General features: G+C 42.7%; 1 protein-coding gene across 1 annotated transcript in view; it reads right to left on the bottom strand.

Moving 5' to 3' along the window:
* Positions 1 to 19,686, bottom strand: part of PCSK2 (proprotein convertase subtilisin/kexin type 2) — a 225,640-nt gene that overhangs the window by 35,467 nt on the left and 170,487 nt on the right. Inside the window, exon 7 of the mRNA XM_004686939.2 lies at positions 4,821 to 4,909. Within this exon, the coding sequence (XP_004686996.1) occupies positions 4,821 to 4,909 (89 nt within the window). The remainder of the gene's footprint in view (positions 1 to 4,820; positions 4,910 to 19,686) is intronic.

The raw sequence follows: 19,686 nt of genomic DNA on the forward strand, positions 1-19,686 counted from the left end.
GAAAACAAATTGTTCAACCAGGATGACCAGCAGCTCACGGGATTAACAGAAGTGCTGAATTTTTTTGGCAACAAGTCAAGTCTGCTTTGTGGGTGGGAAAACAGCTCAGAGAGTCTGGTATTCACCTGCTTTCAAGGAGAAAACTCAGGTGATCCTGACCTCCCCTCCTTGACACCCCTTCTCCACCTAGTGCCAGATGACCAGGACTGAACAGCCCACCTCAGTGGACTGTTCAGTGGAAGGGGAAAGAACCTCCACCCTGGCCAAGGCAGCCTCCACTGTCCCCATGGCAACCGGCCACACTGCTGGTTTTGGTCACACAGCCAACATGGAAAGCATCTGTGGAGCCTGTCCAGTGCCCTCTCTGCAAATTTGCCCCCTGCTTCTTTCTCTCTTCCCGGCCTCCCTTGCTTCCTTGGTGCTGAGCAGAGCAGCAGAGCTGGTGTGTATTAATCTTTGGGCCGTTTCAGCATCAAGGGGGCAGGGGTGAGCACAGACAAGGAACAGGACTCTCATTCATATGCAGGGGCCAGGCGCCCAACGATCTTCTAATCCTGTTAAGCTCAAGAGGAATGAGGCATGCATAAATTGAATGAGATACAGTATTAAATTTTGCCAGCGACTGCACGATTAGCAGCCAAGACAGAGGCTCAGGGTGACCCAAAGGATTTTAGGGAGGGCCTCTCCTCTGTCCCTGGATGCTCTAGGAGCTGGAGGAGTAGGTGAAGAGAGAGAGAGAGAGAGAGAGAGAGAGAGAGAGAGAGAGAGAGAGACAGAAGGCAGGCAAGGGAGCTAGACTCAGTGTGTTCACGTCTATAAAATGCTCCCCTGGCTAATGTGAATTGAAGGGGAGGAGGGCTGGGGAGACCCCCACATCCCAGCCCCCACAGACCTGAAGGCTGTGTTAATGACCATGAGACTGACTCCCTCCTTCCTTTCAGAACTTGACCCTGTTCCGCCACCTCCCTAACCCTCCTTTATGCTCCCCCTCACACACATTACAGAATGTGGGCTAAAGCCTTCCTGCCTCTGCTCCTATTATAAAAGGTGCCTGACACCAGGAAAGGTACATCAGCCTACAAACCCCAGTGTTGCTAATTGCCACCTTTCATTTCCTGCAGGTTAAGGCACACATTCAATTTGATCTAAGTCTGCAGGATCTGAAAACATGTTCATCATCATGCTAACAGTCAACTTCTATTGATTTACTTAAACACTCAGATAAAGGTATCAATTCTCTGAAATATGGTGAGCTTTATTGACCAAATACACAGAAGTAATTTATTGGTGGTCAAAAAGTTTTAGGGAATTTTGTTTACAATGCTCAATAGTGGTTTTTGAACTCTTTGAAATCCTGGATCAAAGGAGATGGCGTAGCACAGTTCAGTGCCGACAGCTAGATACTCTGACTTGGACAGGAAGGCAGATCAGATCTGCCTCTCCTTGACCCAGCCCCATCCCAAGAGTGCTCTGAGAAGCTCCTGGAAACCCATGCTTGATACCTTAAAATCCTGCCCCCGAGGGGCTTGTTCAATCCCAAGTCTGGTTTGTGTCTCTGCCCCATTGCTTTGCTTCATTCATGCGAGCAAACATTATGGATATACAACAAGCTGGCATCACAAATTGAAAGGACATGATGGACTATTGGACAGATGGGATTAGAAACACTGATTTGCTATGTGGAGGAAAATAAAACAGATCCCCACTTCGCATACATATATGAAATGGGAACAAGATATTTGAACTGACTGAAACTGATCAGTTGGACACTAGGGTGCACAAAGTGTTCACACAAATCAACAGAAAAAAGACAGGACTCCCAATGGAAAAGTGAGCAAAATTCATAACTAGGAAACTCAGATAATAGATAATAGATAATAAAAACTCAGATAATAGATGAGAGATATTCAAAGATTTTTTTCCTTCAGAAGACCCATTTTATAATCTCATCTCCACTTTCTTTTTTGTTTATGGCACTTTTATCTTTTCTGGAAATTAGGATGAAGAGAGACGTGGGAGAGACACAGGATAAGGCTCAGCGCCTCCCTATCTGGACCTCAACACCTTGGACAGCCAGAGACTAGCAATGACCTTAAATGAACACCAGGTGGCGCGCTAGACTTCCTTAACTCTGCTGCTGAAATGAAAGATTTTCTTCTGGAAGGGCAGAGCTCATTTTCCGTGAATAATTAGGAAAAAAACAAAAAACAAAAAACCAAACCAAAAAGCATCTGACTTTTGAAACTTTAATCAGAAAGAACAAAATGTTTCCCCTAGATGTGTGAGGCTGAGGAACCTGAAAGTTTCCTTTTGAGGCAGTTCTTATATAACTCTTCAGGACTTCCTCATAAAGAATTCCTTTTCCTCTCTGAGGAAGTTGAAAGTTGGGGACTGAAGTTTCAAGACAAGGACTAGCACTTCTTCTCCCTTGAATACTTAGAGCCAGGATAAGTGGTTGCAGAGAAGCAAGACCAGTGTTAAGGGAGCAGGAAGGGGCGAAAGGAAGCTCTTTGGCTCAAAATCATTGTGTGGCAGGACATACTTCCTTCAGGTGCTGGTCTTAGTTTCTGGAATCTTGAGGTGTTGTTGCCAGAGTTTCACAAAGCAAGGACTGTGCCTTTGAGCCTTTGAGGTATCAGGCTGCATTCACTGACTTTTGTGATCTGGGGTCAGTGAGGTTAACCTCCCTGGGTGACATCCCATGGTGGGTGGAGTGCTTGGCCTCAGGCATTCTCCTCAACCAGAAAGAACTGGACGGTTGGGCAGTTCAGGGCCACAAGTCACTCCCCGTGAGTGAGGGATGGGAGTTGGTGGATTAGCTCCCCAGCTTCCTTGCCTTGAAGGCAGGGGGCAATTCTTAAGGGAGTCCCCATAACCTTCACCAGTTCATCTGCACACCCCTTGTGTCTTCCCTTTCTAGCTTTCTTCTTTCTCTTAGTCTGGCTTCCCGGGATCACCTTCCCAAGCCAAATGCTTTTCTCTGGTTTCACTTTTAAAGATTCCAAAAAAAGAAAGCAGGAGAATTAATGATATTTGATGAGCAGCTCAGATATTTTCAGAGTGCAATAATCAGAGAGAAAAAGACAGGGGCAAGGTAAAGGGACCCCAATGAACCTCTGGAAAACCTGGGGGAAACTCCTAGCTCTTTTCACAGGCAATAATCCTAAGAATCTCTGTTTGAAAAAATTGTCATTTTTGGCATGCAGAATCTTCACAACCATTTTGTGTGGTTTTCCTCAAAAACCACTGTGAATGAGAAATCCAGGTTGTTCAGTTTTATTATGGGAATGGAGACCCCACCTCATCTTGGATACCACCCAAGCAAGGTAAGAACCTGGCTGCTGACATAGTAACTGGGTGACCCTCTTTCCCCTGACCTCTTAATGGCTTCTAGATTTTGGATGCACACAAAATAAAAAGGGCTGAGACTCCAGGGACAAAGTCTCTCTATTTACATTTCAGAAGCTCCAGATGTATTTATTCTTTTGTGAAATTCAGTACTCAGCCTGCGCAGGCAAGCCTCTTAGCAAACAGTGTTGAGAGAGGTTAATGGCAGGTTTGTATGTTGCTCTTGCTTTATTTAGGTCCCTGGAAATGCAAGTGTCAGCACAAAGTATGTTTATGGTTCCATTAAATTGCCAGGAAAAAAAAAGCAAGACAATTGTAAAAAAAAAAAAAAAAAAGGTTGGGTGACTCAGCCTGAATAAATTAAGAAAGGATTTGATGCAAAACGTGGAATGAGCCAGAAGCTGCTCTGTTCTCCTGTTGAAAGTTTATGAACCCCACCCCCACCCCACCCTATTCTCTTTCCCTCTGTTTTCTGGGGGAGGAGTAGACTTCTAAATTTCCAGGGACCTTCTATCCTCTTTTCTAAAGCCTTTAAAAAGAGACATGAATTAAATATCCTTCTCCTGGAACATAATAATAATGTTCTAGGTGGAATACTTTTCCTGATTGAGATGTATTGTGCAAAAAAACTACACGCACAAAATAAAACCCCTAAAATGTTCTGAGCAGCTCTGAATATGGTTTCGATAATTTGTACACACCTCCTTATATTCTACAGTCTTTATTTGAATATCATTAAAATGCTAATTGATGTTGACACAAAAGAGTATAGACTGTACGGATCCATTTATATAAAGTTTAAAATTGGCAATAATCACTTTTTGCTTTCAGAAGTCAGGATGGTGGTTATTCTTGTGTCTGGGTAGTAACGGAGCAGGGTATGTGAAGAGCTTTTGGTAGGGGGGACTGGTAATATTTTCTTTCTTTTAAAAATTTAGTTATACATACAAGAACTGGGATGCAGGCTAGTGGTGCGGGGTGGGGGGTGAGAGGCTCCACCAGAGACAGAGTGGGGAGCAGAACAGGCAGATCTACTGGAATACACTGCTGACGGGAGCAGCAGGAGAAACAGGAGAGGTCTGCCGCGCCATTTGGGTCACCTCCCTGGCCAGGAACCGAACTCACACGGAAGTGACTGAGTGCGACCAGCCTCGTACGTAGTGCTGTGCCCTAATCTGTTGCACCACCTGGGAGGGCCCTGGCCTATCGATTTCTAATAAACTTATTTGTTGGCTTCTTCTGCTGCTTCCTGAAATTCTTTTTCTGCCAGACACCAAGGACCCTCTGGTGCCCCGATCCCCAATGATATTGCTGTGTTGGTTAAAATTTTTTAAATGTTTCCACTTTTCCTAACTCTACTAGATTAAGTCATGCACTAGTGGGAACTTTTGTGGAGCCGTGGCCAGGCTGGAGACCAGAGTGTGAGGCCCCTGGCACTGGCTGCCCCGCCGGCACCCTGACCCACAACATACCTGCGACCTTGGAGTTGTAAGCCACTCCGACCCCACAGATGTTGTTGTTGGCTGCGGCAGAAACTTCTCCTGCACAGCGGGTCCCGTGGCTGCAGAGAGAAATATAAGACAGCTAGATTCAGGTTCAAGAGACTTTTTAGGAGTTTCCTTAAATTCCATCCAATGGAAGCACTTCAGAGCTTTTATGTGGTGCCAGCTCACGGGCCACCCAACTTCCATCCTCGTGCCCCAAAGTCCCTGTCTTCTCTGTGTTGTCATCTTGATCGTGACTTGTCTCCACCACAGAGTTTTCTCGAACATGTTTCACCTTGAAATGTGATCTTTACTAAAAAATCGAAGTACCTTCCTGCAGAAACCACACTTAGAGGTTTCCGGTGAGAATGAAACGTACTCGAAGGCAGAGCTGCTTGGAACAGCGCTCACTTTTCGAAACACTGAAATTGTTTGCTGAGGTTTATTTCCAGGCTGGCTCATCCACAGTAAAGTCACTATCAGTTATGGGTTGCGGGCTACTTAGCTATTTTTTGGGAACATAGCTTCCTTTGAGGATGTGTTGAATGCTATAGATTCCTACCTTTTTCCAGAATAAAAAAACATACATGGGCAGCAATTTGCATGTTATTTTCAAGGAGCCCACAGAACCCTGAAGCCTGAGCAGATGAAGAACCCCAGGCACTTCTCTGGTAATCTTTCCCAGGTTTGTATTGCTTCACAATTCCCAGCAAGTCCTTTCCTGGCTTCCTGTTCTAGAATGTTCTCGGCACAGATATTGTATTAATTCCATTAATTCTTTCCCCATCTTCCTCTTCTAGAATGTTCTCTGCACAGATATTGTATTAATTCCATTAATTCTTTCCCTATCTGCTTGTGCACTTTTCCCTTATACCAAAGGATTCCAAACAGTTCTTCTCTCCTGGAGTGGGCCTCGACCCACAGAATACAGTAGACGTGATGGAGGCTAAGTAGAAAAATTAGAAAGGAGGCCTCACAAGACCAGAAACTGGAGGTGGGGGCCACAATGATTAACATGGTTGCTAAACCAGCTATAGAGAGGAAAACCCCTTGGGCACCAGCTGCTGCCGTGAGTATCAGACTGCTATAGAAATTGTCTGGAGCTGTAGGCCAGAGGTGGGGAGATGAAAATGGAGGCCATTACAATCACCTGTTCTTATAAATCAACCTGGCCGCACCCTAGAACTTATAATCTAACAACAGATAATGATTGCACAAGGAATGGACCCGTCCCCAAAAGAAGAACACGGATCAGTGCAATATTTGCTTTGACAAGAGGCAGCTCTCCTGCCTGCATGACTGCAGGTGTTTCTTTTCACAAACTTTTTCCCTTTGCAAAGCAGTAACAGCTCTTCCTGCCCACTTGTGCCTGTGCCAGCCTCTTCTCCTTTCCTTTTTTAGTATAATGAACCTGTCTTTTTGGATACAACCAAAAATCTTTGCCTCATGAGGACATGCGCCGTGTGCTGCTGAGAGGGGAAGGTTGGTGAAACTTTTTTCAGAGGTAACACTGGACCCTGTTCTCTGAATCCCACGTCTCCAAAGTGACATCAGAAAGATGATACTGAGCTTTCAGATTCATCTGCCTATGCCAGGATCCAATCAGCGGGACGGGCCCAAGAATGGACAGGACCGTGGAGAGAGACGCCTGAAACCTCTATTGTCCCAGCACCTGAGGGAGTTGTGGGGCAATGAGAAGGGGAGGCACCTCCCTCCAGGCCCAGCCAGGACTTTCCATCTCTCCTGCCCTCTCCCTTCTCTCTATCAGTAGCGTATGCACAGGCTACAGGACTGTAAGCGAATAAATGCTGGATTTGAGGGGAACCGCATAGTTTTAGGATATTTTGTTAACCAGTGATAGAGATTCGAGAGAATCAAAACAGTTGATGAGGATGATACATTTGAACCCCAAATGGCATTCGAGAAGTGGGAGACTCCATGCTAGAAGTCATCTGTCACTACTGGCTCCAACCCTCAAAAGTCTATTTTAATGGTCCAGGAAGCAGCTAAGAGATTACACGGCTCACCTTACCATGTTTGCTGGAAGCAGTGTGAGCATGGCCTGCCTAAGGGGTGGGGCTGAGGGCTGACTGGCCTGCTCTGTTCAGGCTGGTGGACAGAAAGGTACTGAGCTCAGGGGATCACCAGCTGCACAGCTCCAGTTTTTATTTCAGCAGCATTGAGTAAGGTGTTGTTTGCAATCTCCCCTTGGGGTAAGAAAATGTTTTGTGCAGCCCTTCAAACATCACATCCAAAAAGTACATGTATACATGTGTATATATATATATTTTAAAAATTTATTTATTTATGCATACAGAACTGGGGTACAGGCCAGAGGTGCAGGGGCGGCGAGAGGCTTCACCAGAGACAGAATGGGGAGCAGAACAGGCAGATCGATGAAGTACACTGCTGAGGGGAGCAGCAGGCGGGTCAGGAGAGGTCTGCCACGCCATGTGGTCTCCTCCGGGGCAGGCGGGAATTAAACTCATGCAGAAGTGGCTTTAGCTTCTCAGTGCTGTGCTTTAACCCGCTGCACCACCAGGGAGGTCCTACATGTGTATATTTTTATTCTCTATATGGGAAAAAGTAACTCTTGCCTCTATTCAGGCTGCATATCTTGGTCTCCAGATTCCCTTCAGAACCAGATGAAATCTGTGTATTGTGTCCAAGTAAACTTGGTAGTTACTGCAGAAGTGGCCTGTGGTAAAGAATCCTTGGAATCATAGTTCTGAGCAAACCATCAATCACATCTGATATTTTTGAGAAGGTGCTAAATTCTGCTTTCACTTGGTGAAAAGCAGAATTTGTGTCTATCGCAAATTGGCTTTCAGGGCTACATGCTTATTCCAAGTACTGGAGAAATTGCAAAATAAAATTCTGGAAACAACATGGAAGTGCATAATGTATATTATAGACATGTAATGAAGATACACAAGTTTTATTTTGAAATATATTTTACATGTATATATTTGAATATATATTTCTACTTATATGTACTTGTATGCTTTTTTTTTTTTTTTAAGGATTTATTTATTTGTGCATACAGAGCTGGGGTACAGGCCAGAGGCTCAGGGGCGGTGAGAGGCTTCACCAGAGACAGAGTGGGGAGCAGAACAGGCAGATCTACGAAGTACACTGCTGAGGGGAGCAGCGGGCGGGTCAGGAGAGGTCTGCCACGCCATGTGGTCACCTCTGGGGCAGGCAGGAATCGAACTCACGCGGAAGTGGCTTTAGCTTCTCAGTGCTGTGCTTTAACCCGCTGCGCCACCAGGGAGGGCCACTTGTATGCTTTTAATTATCCACTCATATATTTTTATATTATTTATTTTTATATTATTCTATATATTAAATATATAGAATATATTTAAATATGTACTTATATAAAATGTATATACTTTTACAAAAATAGTAAATACAGTAAAAAATTAAAATATGTATAAAAAAGTAAAATATGTACTTATACAAAATACTCTATATAAAGCACATACATATGCATTGTATATATGTATATATGTGTGTATTGTATATATGTGTATGCACATATCATACACACATTTCATGTGTGTGTATATACTCATATATGTACATATAAAGAATATGTGCATGCATGTGTGTTGAAATGAAACTTAAGTGGATATTGATTAAATTTGACTTTCTTGCTATTTGGTTCTTGCTAAACAAAAATTTAAATGAAAGTTTAAAAATCAATGCCATGTCTAATTTGATGAAACACGGAGTTAGTAGTCAGCCCTGTCAAGATCTCCTTTCTGAGACCTGAGATGTGCAGCGAGGCCTTGCCTGGAGTCAGTTCTTTTCCTGTGAGGAACATAGAGGCACCGAGGGATGCCATGCTGCGTGGGACTCTCTCGGTGACTGATGAAGATGAGAGCCATCTGGGGATACAGGGAGGCTACCATGCCAGGAACTGTGCCTGGGCTTCTCTTGCCTCACCCCTTTGCTCCTCACACGAAGCATTATCAGGTGCTGCTGTATTTTACAGATGTCAAAGTTGAATCTCAAAGCAGCTGGCCCAGAGATGTACAGTGAGAGGGTGATTGGGCCATATCTGACCCAACTATCAGTTAAACATTCCACTACCCTCTGTCCCTGCCCTCATGAAAGGTTAGAGGACAAATACATTGCACTGGCTTGAGCAATTCAAAGCCTTTGAATCATGTCTCCTTAGCCTTAACGTTGGTCTTTAAGTGGGGAGATGAATGTCCTGGACTCTCTGGAGGAACATATGGGAAGAAATGTTTCATTGCTAAATTAGGCGACACTAATTAATTATAAGCAATGAGTGGAGGCGCCCTATAATTGTTCATGACACCACATCTTTTCACAACCCTAGGTCTTCATGGGCTCTGTTCCTATCGCTTTGAATGCATTCCCTTCTCGCTTGTCCTCCTCGTTGTCTCCGGCAAACATGCTTGTTCCCCTGAGCATTAGGAAAATCTGTGTCCAAATCCATTTCATTTGGTCACTTTCTTGAAAATGCTTCATAGTTCCTTGCTATAATAACCCATGTACCTGTCGGACGTGGGGATAGCTATAGGGCCAAGGGGTAAATAATGACTTTTTGACTAGCCACCTTCTAGTGAAGGTCAAGGAGAGGCAAGTGACAGGACTCAGGGGAATATTTTGTGGCCAAAATGTCCCCAGTCCACTGCTCTCCTGGGTCCATGCCGTGAAGTATGATTTTCCTTGCTTCTTCCTTGAAGAGGTGAAGTACATTTCTCCCTCCCTTGCCTCCGGCTGGCCTTCTGGCTTGCTTTGGTGGAATGAATGCAGTAGAAATAATGAGCTTAGTCTTCAAGAGCTTAAGTGGCTTCTCTTTTTTCTCTTGATACCAGGCCTATGTGCCTCAGGGGCAAGCCTGGTTAGCCCATTGAATAAGCAAAAATACACAACCCATCACACCTGTCACCCAACTGACAGCCTCAGATCCTTTAGACATGTGGGTGAGGCCAACCTAAACCAGGGTGCTCAAGTTACCTGCCAGCTGAATGTGGGTGCATCAGAGAGCCCAGTTGTAAAGCAGAGCCTGGGCCAGGTCAACAGACCCATCCTACCGACCTACCCAGTAATCGATGCTTACTGCTCTATGTTACTACATTTTGGGATGTTTGGTTGTGCAGCACTATGAAACAATAGATAACTGACAAGATGCATAAGCAAGGTAGGAGGGGCAACCCATGGTTAACTGTGGGGTTCAAGTCTGAACTGCTATGGTGACTGCATGGGCCTCCCTGAACTGTCCAAATAAAAATGCTGGAGGTCTTCAGAGAGACAGCATAGGCATACCCCTTCTTACCATATTGTTGGCCTTTCACCACAATGATTCGGTCATCCTTCTTGCCCTTTCCAGCCCAAAGCATGCACTTCTGTATGTGTTGCATTCAAGCCCTAGTGTAAGAGCTACTGGCTGACAACGAGCTCCACAACTCTTGGACACTGTGCTGAGAGAGGCCCTTGCATTCTCTCTCTCTTTTAAAGATGTATTTATTTATGCATACAGAACTGGGGAACAGGCCAGAGGTGTAGGGGGGTGAGAAGATTCACCAGAGACAGAGTGGGGAGCAGAACAGGCAGATCGACGAAGTACACTGCTGAGAGGAGCAGTGGGCAAGACAGAAGAGGTCTGCCGCACCATGTGGGTCACCTTCGAGGCTGGGGATCGAACTTGCACTGAAGTGACTGTGGCTAGCTGGCAGTACTGCACTTTAACTCCTTGCGCCACCCTGGAGGGTCCCCCTTGCATTCTCTTACTCCTTACCAGAATCTACTAGCATCTTCATTTTGAAAAAGGGAAGCTGTTGTTATTTCTTAGTTAGGAGCAGAACAGGAATTCAAACTCATGCCCACTGCTTTCAAACCCCTGCTCTTAACTATATATTCCTGATTATCTATATTAACTATATATTCTGATTATCAGAAAAATATGATTAATTTTATGTGTCAACCTGACTGAACCATGTTGTGTTCAGATATTTGGTCAAACATTATGTCTGGGTGTTTCTGAGAGGGTGTTTAGATGAGATTACATTTAAGCTAGTGGACAATGAGTAAAACAGATTGCCCTCTTTTGCGTGGGTGGGCCTCATCTGATCAGTTGAAGGTTTAGTAGAACAAAAGACTGGCTTTCCTAAGGAAGAGGAAATTCTCTGGTAGATAGCCCTTGAACTTCATTTGTAACACTGGCTCTTCCTAGTTCTGCAGCAGATGCTTTTGGACACAAACTGGGACATTGGGTCTCCTGGGTCTCCAACCTGGCATTCCATACTACAGATTTTGTACTTGTAGCCTTCAAAATCCATGAAATGTAATATATTCTTATAGTATTATGATACTATAATAAGTGTTATAATTCTTATAATACATTTCTTTCTCTCTACCTACAGTTATCCTATTGATTCTGTTTCTTTGGAGACCTCTGACCAATACAAAACAGTAATTTAGAATTTAACCATTGTTTTCCATTTCTTTAGCTTACTCATTTATTAGTACTATTGGTCTAGTTTTTCTGGTACAGTTCACCTGTGCAACATCACCACAGTCCCTTGTGCTTTTCCCTCCCTTGTTTATAACTTCTCCTTCCCCCGCCACTGCAGAATGTCTCTGATTTATAGTTCTCTAATTATTTTTGTTTAGTTTTGTTGTTGTTTTTTTTTTTTTAAAGATTTATTTATTCATATAGATAATCCGGTGCGCCACCAGTGAGGGCATCTTAATTTTTTTTTTTTAAAGATTTATTTATTCATATAGAACTGGGGTACAGGCCAGATATGCGGAGGGTGAGAGGATTCACCAGAGACAGAGTGGGGTACAGAACAGGCAGATCAACGAAGTACACTGCTGAGGGGAGCAGCGGGCGGGTCAGGAGAGGTCTGCCATGCCATGTGGTCACCTCCGGGGCAGGCAGGAATCGAACTCATGCGGAAGTGGCTTTAGCTTCTTAGTGCAGTGCTTTAATCCGCTGCGCCACCAGGGAGGGCCTGTTTTTTTTTTTTTTTTAATTGTTATTGCTTTTTCCTCCTGATCCCTTCTTTGGTTCCCATTTATTCCTCGTATAAGTGAAATCATGCGATATTTTTCTTTTTCTTTCTGACTTATTTCACTGAGCATAATCCCTTCTAACTCCATCCAAGTACAAGATTTTTGTCAGTGGTAGAAAGTGCTAATGGAACACCACACATCTCTTCTCCTCTTGCTGAGACCACTTAGGCTCATGTTACATGGACAGACAGTGTGTGCTCCTCTTAGGCCTGACCCAGAGAAACAACCGATGACTGATTGTCTATGCTCTTTCCCTTTGTGTACTTGGTGCAGATCAGCACAGGAACTTTGCAAACCTTATTAAAGATGGAAGAAAATATATGCCTGCATTGCTGTTTGGGGGGAAGGGGGTTGTCCCACATGTCGGAAGACTAGGAGATGAATGACAAGTAATTCTATCACAGACACCATAGAGATGTTTGGGTGACAAGTAGTTGAACAGAGATACAAGACTATCTTTTCTGGCCAACCATTCCCTGACTTTTCCAAGGTTTAACAATGCATAGGCTGGACTTTGGGCATTTATGGGCTTAATGCACACTTTGAGGCTGGTGTGTGGAAGGGATTCTATTAATGGCATTGGGCTTGGCTGGTATTTTGGTGTTTTCATTTTGGTTCAAATTTTATAATTTTTATAAGAAATTTGAAATTATAAAATATCTAAAAGTACAGTCAATTGCAGTGAATAACGTGTTGCATCTCATACAGCAACTACCCATTTGTATCAAAGCCTCATGTTGACCATACTTGAGACTTCTGTATGTGTGGATTTGCTAGATACTCTGGTTTAATCAATGAATCCTCTGCTGTTAGACAGTTTGTTTTTATTTTCTAGTTAATACAAATGAAGTCTTGTACTTGAGATACTTTTCCCAAAAATTATTTAGTATATATCTCTAAAAATGTATAGGATCCTAAAAAAAAAAACCACATCACCATGATTGTTCGTAACATAATTAATAACATGGTGGCTTGTTTTGGGGGAAGAGAGCAGGAAGAAGGTGCTGCTGTGATGTTAAGGGTGAAAATGAAGACAGTGGCAGGGTGGAAGGGAAACAGAAAATGGGTTCAAGGGACGTTTAAGGAAGAGGGTGTATTGAACAAGGCCCATATAATGAACATTTTATTGGGGCTCTTTTAAGATCTCTTCAATTTACCGATGAGGGTACAATAAAATCTCTTTGGATCATATACTTACTTTCATGCTATCTTATAGCCCACATGGTTCTAAATTTTAAAACACAAGCCTAGGGGAGTCAAACACAGGTAAGATAAAGAATAACTCCTCTATTTGTCATGGAGATGCTTCACTTCATAAAATTAAAGGGCAGAGCAAAAAAGCAGGCAAGTTGCCTCAGTCTCATCTCCACCTTCCTGAGCCAAGCAAAGTATCTAGTTCTCTGCATGACCAAAGTCTCCTAATGCACTTGTGAGCACGGAACCTGTAATTACAAGAGTGCATTCCAAGAAGATAGATTTTTTAAAAGAAGTGTGTCGTTATAGCTAGAGCTGAAGCCCTCCCTGAGTCCAGTTCTCTCTTTGCTTCTCTCAGAGGCGACCACTATACTAATTTTAATGTGTGGAATGTTCATGTGTTCTTTTACGTGAAAGAATAAAATAATTATTTTACAATCAAATATTAACATTATTTGTTTTCAAACTCTATGCAAATATTTCATAGTATATCATCTATCAAAAATTGTTTTATTTATTTGAATTTCTTTTTTTTTAATTATTTACTTATTTATACATAGGAGAACTGGGGTGCAAGCCAGATGGGCAGGAGGTGAGAGGACTCGCCAGAGCCAGAGTGGGCAGCAGAACAGGCAGAGCCACTGAAATACACTGCTGAGGGGAGAAGCAGGGGAGACAGGAGATGTCAGCCACACCCTCTGTGGGTCAGCTCCCTGGTGGGGTTCGAACTCAGACCCTGGGGCAACAGCACTGAGAGTTAACCCATAGGCCACCTGGGATGTCCTTCTTTGTCTCTTTTTCCTTTTTTATATTCATTCTCCTCCTTTTTTGTCTTATTGTATTCTTAGCCATTTGCTTTTCCACATATAAGTTTTAGGATCACTTTGTTTAATTCCACAGAAAAATGTTATTGAGATTTTAATTGAAATTGTATTGAATTAATGTATTCACTTGTCCTTTTTCTATTGTTCCATTTTCCTTCCCATGAATTCAGAATGCACTTAATTCATTGAGGACTTTTTAATGTCTTTTCTAGTTTCATATTTTCCCTTTAATGTAGTCACATATCTTTTCTTAGAGTTAAAAATCATTTCACTGGTTCTGAAACACAGCAGAGTGTTTAATGAAAGGGAGGCAGCATCCTTATTTTGCCCCAGGATTAAAAAGAATGGCAGCAAAGTTTCTGTATTAAGGTAATGCTTGCTGTAGGTTATTGATAACAGATACTGTTATCTTCACTTCAGTAATTATTTCTTTAATTGCACCCAGGATGCAATTAAATTTATTTTTTGAATTTATCTCAATGATTTTCAGATTTTATACCAGAGGCTATATTTCTCAATTGCAATTGGTTTCCTTTCAAACCCTGCTTATGTGTGGAGTTGAAATACAAAGAATGCCCAGTGTCTCAGTTGGGCTCAATCGTGCTTACTGGCTAATGTTCAATCATCTCTATAAGCTGGGTCTTTAAGATCTTAAGAGGCTGCTGATGTAGTCAGGTGAGAATGGGTAGAGATGCTCTTGGGTCTTCCGGCCAGCATCCTGTGCCTTCTGAAGAAGTGAAGAGACTTTTCATCTTCTGAGACTAGATGCAAGGCTTCTCAGTTTTCCCAATAGATCAACCTGTCTCACATCTACAAACTCTGTGGATATAACTCTTCTTTCAGTAATCAAGGCTGAAACACAGACATTAGACTCTTGGCAGAAAGTTTAACTTTGAGCTGACTGCCATTTTATTTTATTCTTTTAAAGATTTATTTATTTGTTATTTATTTATTTACTTATTTACTTACTTACTTATTTACTTATTTATCTATGCATATGAGACCTGGGGTAAAGGCCAGAAGTGTGTGTGTGGTATGTGTGTGGGGGGGAGGTGGTGGTGAGAGGATTCACCAGAGACAGAGTGGGGAGCAGAACAGGCAGATTGAAATACACTGCTGAGGAGAGAAGAGGGTGGGTCAGGAGAGGTCTGCCACACCATGTGGGTCACCTCCCTGCCCAGGGATTGAACTTGTGCTGCAGTGACTGCAGAGAGCTTCATAGTGTTGCCCTTTAACCTGCTGCACCACCATTGAGGGTCCTCTACTACATTTTAGATGAGAGAATGAAATTCAAAGAAAGATGGCTGTGTGACCAGGCTGGCCACATACACCTTTGGCATAAGCAGTCCTCTTTCACTTGTACTTAGCTACTGCACAGATCCCTTCCTGAATTTCAATGGTATTTCCTGCCATTTAGGGAGTGCCTGCCATATGCCATCCTCTGCACAGACTACTTTGTATACCTGTCACGATTCCCTCTTACAGACCTTCAAGGTGGAGCTTTATTCCCACTAAACAGAGGGGAAACTAATCCAGGGATCTCTTATTACTTTCCAGGCAATTAGCACAACCCTGCTTTTGTCCATTATTATTTGCTGCATTGTTCTCTGTTAAGAAAAGAACTATTGTTGCCTGAGTCGTAAAATCCTCCTATAAAATATGTGTATTGTTAGTTTCCAAACTATGATGCTACCAATATACACATAGTTCCTTTACAATCTATGTAATTCCCAAATCAGTGTATCAATTTCTTTTAGCTGAAGGAAAAATTTAAATAATGTTCTTGCCTAACTCAGGTAGGGGATTAGGAAATAAAACAACAACAGAAAAGAACGTTGGTGATAGTTCTCCAGTGGCTCAGAAGAGCTCACAAAATTAAACTCAGCTGATCTCACTGGGCTCTGGTTTGGATAGAGGGTTGATGGCAATGGCAGCCTTGGAGGGATGTCAGCTTATAAGGTGGTCTCAAAGCTCACATGAATGAAAAAGTTCGAGTAGGTTTCTGAAAGCAGTTTAAGTTTTATTATCTTGGAGGTGATTTCAGAATTAATCCATGAAGACAAAAGGGAAAGATGTTCATGTATTTCTGAACCAATAAGTGTCACTAGAGTAAAGGATCAATTTTCATCAGTGTGCAAAAAGCCAACCAGAGAAAGCCATTTTCCTCACTTGCTCCTCTTCGACCTGTCGCACAGCTCTCTGCAAAATGAAGTATGACTTTTAATAAGAAAAAAAGTTCATTAGTGGATATCTTTCTTATTTGAAGGTTTAACTGATGCTATCAATCAAATGAGCTCACAGAGAGATAAATGACTTCGGCATTCATTTATCCACCTCCCTCCCTTTCTTTGTTACTTGAATGATAAATGTATTCCCTCTTCCTAAATTTATAGTAAACTTTTTGGAACTGCATCTAATCCAGAATCTTGTACTCTTTAGGGCTTAATAGATAGAGTGTGCAGCTCTGGTGATGCTCCATAAATATTGCCCACGGCAGGGATGACATTTCAGTGGTGAATGGCTGTCAAAGAAATGCTATGCAAGAGAGATTTTTATGGACAGCAGCACAGTAATGGAATACAGATCTGAAATGCATCGCCAAACATTGACCTAAAACCAAGCAAGGCTGAAAGATTATTGACAAAGTGTGGGCTGCAAACCTGGGGAGAAGCAGACAGCTCTAAAATGGGCAGATGTCAAGCCCCTCAACATCTCAGCAGGGCTAAGGAGGAATGACACCTATCCATCATCCAGCCAATCAATAGCTATTGAATACCAATAGGGAAAAAAATATGCTGCTCAATCCTGATCCCCCACGGCAAATCTGTTATATCTGGTGTGCACATTATTAATGCTCATTAGACGTGTGTTATTGTCTGTTTTTTGCAATTTGGATTATTATTGCTATTGCTATTATTACTTTGCTTGGCCATCTGTATTTCTCTGTCAGCTAGGAGGAAATTACAGTCCGTTTGCAAATTCCTCAACTGTTTCAAATATATCCCTGGAGCTCAGATACTGCATGTAATTATTAAATGGTTCACAGTAGAATAAATACATTTGCTCTGCTTGCAAAGGAACAATTCCACAAAATCAAATCCAGCACAGGGCAAGAAATTCTAATATACATATGCCCTAAAAGCAGTTCTGCATATGTATGAAGTTTCCTTTCATTGAAAGCATTTAACTGGAAGTTTTAGATATATTCTTAAAAAACGTATGTTTGAAAGGAAACAAGTTAATGGATTGAAAGTGTCAGGACAGCCCGGAAAAGACACACAGCTAGTGAACTTGGTTTCTGAACCAAGGGGGACACTGCCCTTGTATGCTGGCGACTGCCCTTTGTCAGGCATTTTATTTTTTACTTTCCACGCCATGAGAGCCCTGTGATGAAGAGCCGCTGCCTTTTTCTGAGCAGCAATTGCTTCTGAGTTCTAACTGGCTCTGTGGCAGGCAGTGTGGCTGGAATATCAATAGCAGCAAGCCTGGGGCTGGTCCACATCCGTCAGTTCTTGGAGTTGCCGTGTGTGCTGAAATGCTCATTTCTCAAGCGCGCTAAGACAGCTGAATAGAGACGCGCATCCGATTTAGTGCCCATGCCCAGAAGTGAACATCTGAGGAATTACAGACAATTCTGGGAGGTAGAACAGCTAGCCAGAGGCTCATGCTAAATTGGCAGCAAATTCTGCTCTGGCCCAAGACCAGTGAGGAGCTCTAGGGTTGCAGCGTCTGGAGCAAGCAGCTCTCCTTGCCTGCAATGGAAGAAAAGTCCCCTGTTTGCTCCGGCCCAGCGACTGACTCAAACACCAAATGTCTTCCCTTTCTTCTTGCAAGTTGCTCAAACTTTCCGACCCACACTTCCTTTGAATCTTAATAGAACACAGCACCCTTCACCGGTCTCCAGCTCCCAGACCAGTTAGCCAGTCTCCTCAAGAACATGTCATTTCCTTTTTTTCTCCCCTTCCTTGTCTGAATGGTATCTTCACCCTGTAGTATCCTCACCATTCTCTCCCTGTAACCCTAACCTCTACTTTCACTCAAATCCTCAGCAAATGCTACTTCTTCGCGAAGTGTGTCCCAGCAACCAGTCAGATAATTACCCGCTTCTCCAAACTCTCAAAACATCTCTCTTACAGTGGTGTCTAACTGGTGTCAAGCCCCGTCTTCACCCCGTTAGCAGTGTTACCTACCCCTTCTGTGTCCAAATGGGATGGTAATAACAATACTCACAAAACTTATCTCAGAGGGGTCTTATGAGAATTCATTGAATAAATATAGGCTTAAAACAGTGCTGTAGCCCTAATAACTAGGCATCAGCTCTCTTTGAGTTATTTTAGCCCAGGCTACAGTTAGTTTCTTGGATGGCTGCTGCATTCTCCTTTGAAATTGTACACCAAATGGAACAGTTACTGCCTCTTTTTATGCCCCATGCTTTAAAAAAATCTAGTTCATGTTATGGAAATATCAAATACACAAAAGTAGAGTAAAATCCACCACCCAGCTTTACCACGAGGAACCTACAAAGAACCAATCTTTCAGTTATTTTTTCCCCCTCCTGCTCCAAGCCCTAAGCAACACTGAAACAAATAATAGGTATAATGTTTTCTCTGTGGCGGAGTTGTTTTTTTTATTTTATTTTATTTTTTTTATTACAGAATTTATTTTTACATCATTTTGCACATTTTTTTTCCATCTCGATTGTAATCCCGCGGGTTTCCATCACCAAATCACCCCTGTGCCACCACCATAGTCCCGTGCATTCCCCGCCCCCGCCCCCCCGTTTTTAATCCCATTCCCCACTCCGTGTGGCGGAGTTTTTAATAGGTACATCCTACACTCATGGGAAGGACACTTCAAATTTTCCTTGTGCCAAGCAAGAAATATCTCCAAGACAGATCCAGCCTTTCACACGACAGCATCCAAGTTTGTATGTTTGAACTTTTACCCACCTTCCCCACATCATCATTCACAATAGCGTTTGTTTTTCGAGGCCACAATTTGAATAGCGGCACCATCCACTCTTTGTTAGAACAAGTCAATTTGGGTTAGGATCTTTGACAATGACCTGATAATTGGGAAAACCCCATTTATTTCTGGTCCAAATGGACACTGTCTTGACTCACTGGCTCCCTAAGAGGCTAGGCTTTTGTTTCCCTGACTCACAGGGACCATGTCTCAGGCAATAGGACACTTGGGGATTTTTATTGCTGACAATAAAAAGAATTTCATTGCACTAAACACTAATTAGTTCTAGCTAGGTTATTTTAGTCAGTTTAAAATTGCTCTTCCACGAATAAGTTTGCAGAAGATATTTAAGAAAGAAGACATCTTCATATTTTTTGAAAGAATATGATTAAAGCACATCACACAAGAGATTTGCTTGGGGCAGGTTATGTTTGCATTTAGAAAACAGGGAGGGGAAAGATACTGTTAGGCATAGTTTTTGTGCCTGCGTCAACCCATAAATGATTAATTCAGTACATACTAGCTGCAGAGAGATAGCAATAGACAGCACACGTGTGGGCTGTGCGCAGGCTGTGATGAAGAGGGTTGTGCCTGTCTTGCAGAAACCAGCACGTGCTTTCCACAGAGGAATCCAGGCTGTCTTTCCCAAGTGTCTCACTTTGGCTTATTGACATTTATTTGGTAACTTCATAAGTTGTGTCTGAAAATGGTGCATTTACTAAGGATAAATAAAGGGTATACTAGGGTATGGGGTTGTGAGTCGTGGGAGTCAGACGCACCTCATATCAAAAAGTCTTTTAAATATATATATATAT

This window comes from Condylura cristata, unplaced genomic scaffold, assembly GCF_000260355.1.
Source record: "Condylura cristata isolate star-nosed mole 26May11 unplaced genomic scaffold, ConCri1.0 scaffold00022, whole genome shotgun sequence".
Classification (NCBI taxonomy): domain Eukaryota; kingdom Metazoa; phylum Chordata; class Mammalia; order Eulipotyphla; family Talpidae; genus Condylura; species Condylura cristata.